The following is a 7352-nucleotide window of genomic DNA, read 5'->3' as shown; positions in this document are numbered from 1 at the left end:
ATTTCTTTCGAGTCGCTACAGTAGAAGACATGTGGAAGACCATTTGACCGCGTTTTATTTCTACTAGTGTATTTAATGATAGTTTCTTTTGTTGAAATATTGAAGCACAGCTTCAAAAGGCGAACAAAAATCAGTACTATCTAGAAAAAAAAAAACTCAATTTGGCTCGAGCAAAAACCCAAAAATTGTTTCCATTTCCAAACACATTTCAAATACTAAATTCAAATGTTACTTGGGATTTCGTTATGTTGTATTTAGCAACATAAAACAGACGATAAGATGCCCGATTCTATGGACAGTCGAACAGTTCTCAACAAGCATAGGAGCTCTTAGCGTGATTTGATCATTTCTTTACGAGAAGGCCAATGATCAAATGGTCAAAAAGGGATCCAGAACTCACAACCGAGCAATGAAGATGTGCGCATAAGGCAAAAATCTATTATTGTGTAGAGAAATCTAATAATTGTAACATTGTGGCTTGAAATCAATCGAAATTTCTCCGAAAGTGTCTCCAAACAAGGGTTTTAAAATATGTTCGGTTCAAGAATAGTCCAATATTCGTCCTGATTAAAGAATCTATTTTTCCATCAGGGGTGCCGCTAATATATGTTAGGAATTTATATAAGCCAGCTCATAACGAAAATTAGTCGCACAAGTTGACTATTGTGCAGAAAATTATGAGTAAGATCGCAGGAAATGTTCGAACAATTGAAAAGAAATATTTTGCATCTATGTATTCCGTTAAAGAAATCAAAAAGTTCCCCAAAAAAGACAAGAAAATCCACCTTTAAATAGCATCTTTGTTTAATTTCGGACAAGTGATCCTCATATGCGGCCATTCTAACTGAAACACGCTTTAGAGTTAGAGTTTAGAGTTTGGCAGACGTTCCATAGGGTTTCGGGTGGTCTAAAAGGTATTGTAAGAAGTTGCAATGCATCAGAGTCACTTTAATCGAATGGACTGCCTGACCTTCGTCATGATCTACTCGCGTCACAAAGTGAGCAAACTCGCTTGCAAACCATGTTTATACACCGAAAATAAGATTAAGATGGCAGCTGGAATCTAAGCCAACAAGAATCTTTTCCCAAAGATGTAAAGATGGATGACATTCGAAACCATCCAGGATGACGAAATCAAAGAGACGATCTACGTCGCAAGAAGCGGCACTCGCTGGTGATTGGCGAGATGTGAACCTGATCAGATATGTCGTGACTTGGTGCCACCAACGCTGTGATGATTTATGATCCTTGTCCCCGGTAAGCACGGTGCGCTGCCGGTGGCTTCGGTTGTCAACCGAAACGCTTGAGCTCAGTTCGATACCATCGACACCGCGAAAGTCTGTCGCATGGTCCCGGGCCTCAGGAATTTCGGTTCCTTTTGGTTACAATCTCACACACACACACGCGCTACACTAGCTGCTGTAGGTTTCTTTTATCAACGTTATAATCATTAGTGTACGATTGTCCTGTACTGAGCAGCCGTTCGCTTCGATCACACATGCTCTAGCAAAGCGCACAACATCCGATCGATCGGCTAAACTATGATTTACTGTGTGACCGATCGTGGTTTAGTCCGATGGCGCGGTCCGACGGCTGGTGCCGATGTTTATCGGCAAATACCGCGCCAAAGGGCGACCAAGGCGGTACATGGGTACATGGGAACCGGCGATATTGGAACGTCCATGCCCTGGAGTGGAATGGCAAGCGCACAAAGAGATTCACTTTTTCACATTCTCCCACAAAAACACTGACCATGCTGACCAGAGGCTAGCTAGCCAGGCAGTAGCACAACGCAGATCAAGTCAAGACCACCAATGCACCGCCGTTGGATCGCCATCCTTTAATCGTCGGTTGTGAAAGGACGCCACAGGTTACCGGATTGTTCGACAGGAGTACTGAAACGTAACTTGCCGCCATAACAATGACCACTTACGGATGGCCAGTGGCAACGTTTTGGGGGGGTCGCAGAATTTGTCCTCAACCACTTGTCAGCGCGATCGTTGGTAGTAATGTGCAATAAACCATTTTTGTTGCTTGTCGTTAGAAATGTGAGGTTTATGGAAGGGACGGGCGCCTTAGGGGGGTAACATATTGTACATAAGAACATAAATCTAAATGGCGGGTGGTTTTTGGTGTCGACAGGTTAGAGGGGAACACTTGCAGATCCTTAACGACAAGTGAAAGTTTTTTCTTGGCATTCCGGCAAATGCATGGTACGATCTGATGAAAAATGGGTTTTTGGTTCCAAGGAGTAGATAATAATGTTACACTATTATTTTACTATTTCGTATCCTAACGATAAATAATAATTTTACATCGCTTTTCGTTGATGTCGTGCCCCAAAAAAACCAGAACTTAGTATTGATTGCATTTTATTAGTAATTTTTTTCATTATACCAGAGTTGTAAGTATATTTACTAATGAAAAAGCTTCATCTTGTATGTATGTGCCAACAACCGACAACTCTACTGGTTATCCGTTCGTTAAACTACCGTTTCTTAAAAGGTGCAATGTTAGGAATTTTTGAAATGCGGTTTTTGAAGATGTGATTGATCCGCGATTTTCTTTCCTATATCTGATCTGATATTCTTGGTATATAGTATTTTATTAGTCTGGTTAGTAACAACCTATCCGTAATTTGTGATCCAGTACCATTGCTTATTGGAATCACAAGGAATAACGTTTTAATTTTTTTTAATTTTTATGTTCATCTGAAAACATACACTCCTATACATGAATATGCGTTATTGCATATTCTTCGTTAGTACACATTCCTTGGAAGTTGTGAAGATATTGTAAAAAAAGTGTAGCCTAGTAATTAACTGATTCTTCGTTGTATAAACTACCATTAGGACGATTCAAGTAAAGGTGCGATCTGCTCATGATTAGTCTTTACAATCAAAACACGAGATATCTTCTTCATCATCATGTAGAAGAACACCGAGGATAACGCGAACACTATTGTCAGCATGAGAAGCACCACCGTAACATACATTGGCGGCTGGTTCCATGCGGTGCCTGGAACGTAAAATGTAAAAAGTTTGCAAAAAGCTTATGAAAACGATCATACTAACTGGTCAACTGTTAACTTACTTCGTACGGTAACGATTCTGGTTATCGTTATATTGCCTTTTTTATTTTCCGCCATGCATTCATACAACCCAGAGTGCATAGGATTCGCGTATGGAATAGTGATGGATGTGGTGTTTGTTGGTTTTGTCATGTAGTATGCAAATGGTTCTCCATCTTTGAACCACGTTATCTTAGGTTCAGGTACTCCAACGACATCACACACGAGTTGAATCGGTTTCAATACGTGAACGATTAGAGTCTGATTGACATCACCTGAACGCAAGTGAGGTGCTATTGCTTCTATCACTTCCATGTGAATGGATCTTTTCTCTGGTAGTTTGTGATTATCTGTAAAGATGACATGACACGAAATATCTCCCGTGTGATTTAGACTAACATTGTACAGTGTGAGTTGTACTTTGTGGATCAGCGAATCTTCATGTATCACGATGCGTTCGTCCACCCTTCCATTGTGTTCGAATACCACGTCAACGTTGTATTGAACTGTATCGAACGTAGAGCAAGTAAATGTAACATTGTCTCCAACAGTTATCAACCCTTTAGGTTCAACTATTTCCAGCGTTATATACTCGGAAACATCTTCCAACAATAGATAAGCGTGCGTCATTGCATTCCCCTCGGAATTGTTGGCTTTGCAGTACATGATTCCAGGTTCATCGGCGACTAAGTTGTAAGATACTGTTGACCAGATCAACAATTTCGTCTCCTGTGTTCCTTCCTGTTTATGAAGATCGAATGTATGAAAACATGTTAAACAGTTTAAAAAATGTCGTTAATCTGAGCATGAAATTATGTCATGATTCACTTTGAACTATTGATTGAAATTGCAGTTTGATCTTCAATAAAATCTTACTGCTTTCAAAAGACCTTAAGGAGATATCTTAAAATTTAAATACCATTACTATTTATAAAGTGACTTGCTTGTCCAATAAATGCCAAACGGGTGCATATAGTCAACTATGATTGATTGTGATTTAGAAAGCAAGTAAATCATTAACCGTTAGCCTAAACTGGAATTGTATGTTAAATGTAAACGGAATGAAAGAAAATAAAACTTTTGTCTTCTCGAGTGAGCTTGGGAAGTGAAAATGGACTCGCGATCTGGTTGCGAAAGGGAAGTTGCAAAGACAATTAATGTATAAACACAGTTTGCTTCTAAATTATTTTCAATCATTTCGTTTATGACACACATGGAACTTACTTGCCACTCAGCTTCTGCATCAATTACCATCGAACAGTTTCCCCAGGGTACCTCATTACACGGCTGGAAAAAGAACCACATTTCCGGCAAAGGATAAGCCACGCTTCCACACAGGAAGTAAACAGGCTCGCCTTTGGCCGCCATTATGTTATGCATGCTCAGGGAAGGCTTATCTAAAAAAAAAACAAGGACCAAAACAGAACGTCGTATTCGCTTTCATGTTATGCTTTCTTATAATTGACAGATTCTACTCACCATAAACGAAAATAGATATGTTATACATTGCCTTTGCAGTTCCTGCATGAACCACTAAGGTATAAATATCCGAATCGTGCACCGTCGGTTGATTGATTCTCAAGTTTATATAATCCTCAGTGACATTATGTTTATAATCGCCGTTTGTTATTATCGCGGCTCCATTGTCCCTGGACCATTGATAGGAATCAAAAATGGATAGCGCGGGATAGGATTTATATCGGATTATGATTTCAATCGGCAACATTTCTCCATTTCTGTTAACCCTGCGATTAACGACCGTTTGGTTGTGGGCTGCGCTCAGTATGACGAAGTCGTCAGGAGTTTCGCGAACTTGCAGCTTAAAATTGTGGTAGTAGGTATTGTTGTTATCTACAATCGCTTCACATCGATAGGTTCTTCTGTGCGCCTGGGTAGCTTTTTGAATAATGAGATCACGCTTGAAAATCTGCGTCGGAGTCCACTGACTGCGAGATTTAGTTTGTTCTCCCACTGAGATAGTGGGGTCCTGGAATGAAATCGATAGTATAAGTGAAATGACAAGATTGATTCTACAATCTGCCAATGAAATGGAAAATAGCTCACTATCTCGGCAGGTTCATAGCGTGGGCTCATTTTCCACAATATTTGAATGTTTACATTCAAAGGCCCTTCGAAACTGCAAGTCAGACGCACGGTTTTGTCGATAGGAACAATATCGCCGATATTGCTGATGATGGTTGGTTTTAGTAATCCATCTATCAATTTGAGAAGACGTTATCGATAAATATGGAGAAAAGGCTGTTAAGATTTATGAGCCCTAAATCTTATATTTAAATACTATAAATAGTAAGAATCGGATCATCACCAATGCGCCCAAAATACCCTATATTACCAATAGAAACATAAAGGCTATATGTAATGCTTTGTGGGGCGTGAGTGAGCAAAATAAAAAAGCAGCAAAAAAATCAATGCACTTTAACTAGTATTTTTCATTCACTTGCCAATTAATCTTGTATAATTGGAAGACTGCAAGTGCTGACACACGAAACAATCGTGAAAAAAATTCTAAGATCTTGACTATGTAATCGTAAATTATGCAATCAACTTACCGTTAACGGATTCTCCTGGGTAAACAGTATAGCTCATACCATTAGCTTTACAATAAAGCTCCGCAGGAACAGAGTCAAGATTATCTGGTATGAAGAATCCTTTCGTTGGATCTGGGGTCGCGGCACATTCCTGCGGATAATGTAATGAAGTGCAGTCCCTTTGGAGTCGGAAAGCGCCATTGGGATAATGTTTCGACAGCCTCGATCAGCTTACCTGGGATGTTTTGTCACACAATTCCAGAAATACGTCAGGATATGACGGTTTACAGAGAACAACGACTCCCTCGCTATTATTATAAGATTTCACAGGATCTGGTACCACGAGCTGGTGAGGATCTTCAACATAAACGTAGATGCTACTGGCGACGTTTTCCAGTACCATCTCATCTGGATCTTTCTCTAGCTTATCGAAATGCCCACAATAGTAACGGCCAACCATCAATGCTGATGCATTCGTTATGATAAGCACGCTTCCATAAGGCATGTTGATATCCGTTGTCTTGTAGATGGAAACAGTGATGTTCGGAGGGTCCTGTGAAGTAATTAACGTGCAAGTCTCTCACAGTAAAGACAGAATTCGATGGATCCTAAAGCTTACCCATTTGTACTCGGGGTCAAATGGTTTCCAGGCGATGGGCTTATTACATTTGCACGAAACATTCCAAGTGTCACCATAGCCCAACACTACTTCGTCAACCGACCACTCAATTTGAGGCAAGTCAAAGGAATCATTTGCTTCATCGCTGATAGCGTTGTCCTGGGCTGCTTACAGAATATTGTTTAAATGAAATCATTTCGAGTAATAAGTTGGCGTAATTGTACATAGATTTGCAATATTCATTTACTTGAAAAATGTATCATTGTTAAATGTAAGACTAATCCGATACTACGTTGCATTACACTAGTGATATAGAGGAACTATTGACTATTGAGTTTAGAGAACACTATTTGATAAGTAGAAAAAAATATGTCAATTGCTGTGTTGTGCGGATTGGTTCTCAGTAGTATTGACATTCTAGCGACAAGCAACAATACAATTCACAGATCACAACCATGGATGTCCATCATTTTCTACATGCTGCACTCGGTTGTTTATCCTTATTCAATGGATATCACACATTCAACTTACCTCTTACCAAAGCGAGCTGGTCAAACATTCCTATGCTCATAATACTCAAAGTAATAATTAACACAGTTCCTTCCATTCTGACACTGAATCAGAGTCTACACAATACACCGCAGGACTTATCCTCCCACAAATCCAGATGAAATAAATTGTCACCAAACATAAAAACACTTGAAATAGCAAAGTTGGACACAGAATGTTGTGGAATGCTAGCTTAGCGCCGGTCGGCAACTTCTGAAACAATTTGTTTGGGTCGTGTCTGCCAAAGGTACGATATTCAACTGAACAGTGGGCACGGTCTGTAGAAATTGTTCTAGCCTATGCTTCTGAAATCAACTCAACTATTTATAATAACGCAACTGAGTCATATGTCGTACTGGTATCGCTTATGCGCGGTATGCGACTGCTCTGCGACAATCTGTGCAGCGTTTGGCGGATGTGGACTAGATATCTGGTTCCAGAGTTGTAGATACGGTGCTCAACCATCATTGCTCATTTCGTCCAATGAAGTCATACGGTTAATAATGAAATGGGGCATACGCTATTATGCGCAGAGGCATGGCACGGCCCGTTCTATATGACAAAT

At 39.9% G+C, this 7352-nt stretch overlaps 1 protein-coding gene across 1 annotated transcript; it reads right to left on the bottom strand.

The window, feature by feature from the left end:
• Nucleotides 1–2434: 2434 nt before the first annotated feature.
• Nucleotides 2435–6953, bottom strand: LOC125949911 (vascular endothelial growth factor receptor kdr-like). The gene is made up of 9 exons (XM_049677391.1): nucleotides 6770–6953; nucleotides 6239–6402; nucleotides 5855–6172; nucleotides 5641–5770; nucleotides 5135–5286; nucleotides 4550–5057; nucleotides 4295–4467; nucleotides 3094–3811; nucleotides 2435–3018 (listed from the first exon to the last, which is right to left on the bottom strand). Exons 1-9 carry the CDS (start codon nucleotides 6843–6845, stop codon nucleotides 2849–2851), a joined length of 2409 nt encoding a protein of 802 aa, XP_049533348.1. The 5' UTR covers nucleotides 6846–6953; the 3' UTR covers nucleotides 2435–2848.
• Between the last annotated feature and the right edge of the window lie 399 nt (nucleotides 6954–7352).

The sequence above is a fragment of the Anopheles darlingi genome, chromosome 2 (assembly GCF_943734745.1).
Source record: "Anopheles darlingi chromosome 2, idAnoDarlMG_H_01, whole genome shotgun sequence".
NCBI lineage: Eukaryota > Metazoa > Arthropoda > Insecta > Diptera > Culicidae > Anopheles > Anopheles darlingi.
The sequence above is the reverse complement of the archived record's forward strand: the minus strand, read 5'-3'. Positions and strand labels throughout refer to the sequence as shown.

Excerpts from the sequence above, each read along its gene's own strand:
- LOC125949911 (XM_049677391.1), bottom strand. The coding sequence starts at position 6,845 with ATGGAAGGAACTGTGTTAATTATTACTTTGAGTATTATGAGCATAGGA. Across the intron at positions 5,771-5,854 it reads TGTGTGACAAAACATCCCAG|GAATGTGCCGCGACCCCAGA; the intron begins GTAAGCTGATCG and ends CATTATCCGCAG. Across the intron at positions 3,812-4,294 it reads ATGCAGAAGCTGAGTGGCAA|GAAGGAACACAGGAGACGAA; the intron begins GTAAGTTCCATG and ends CTTCATAAACAG.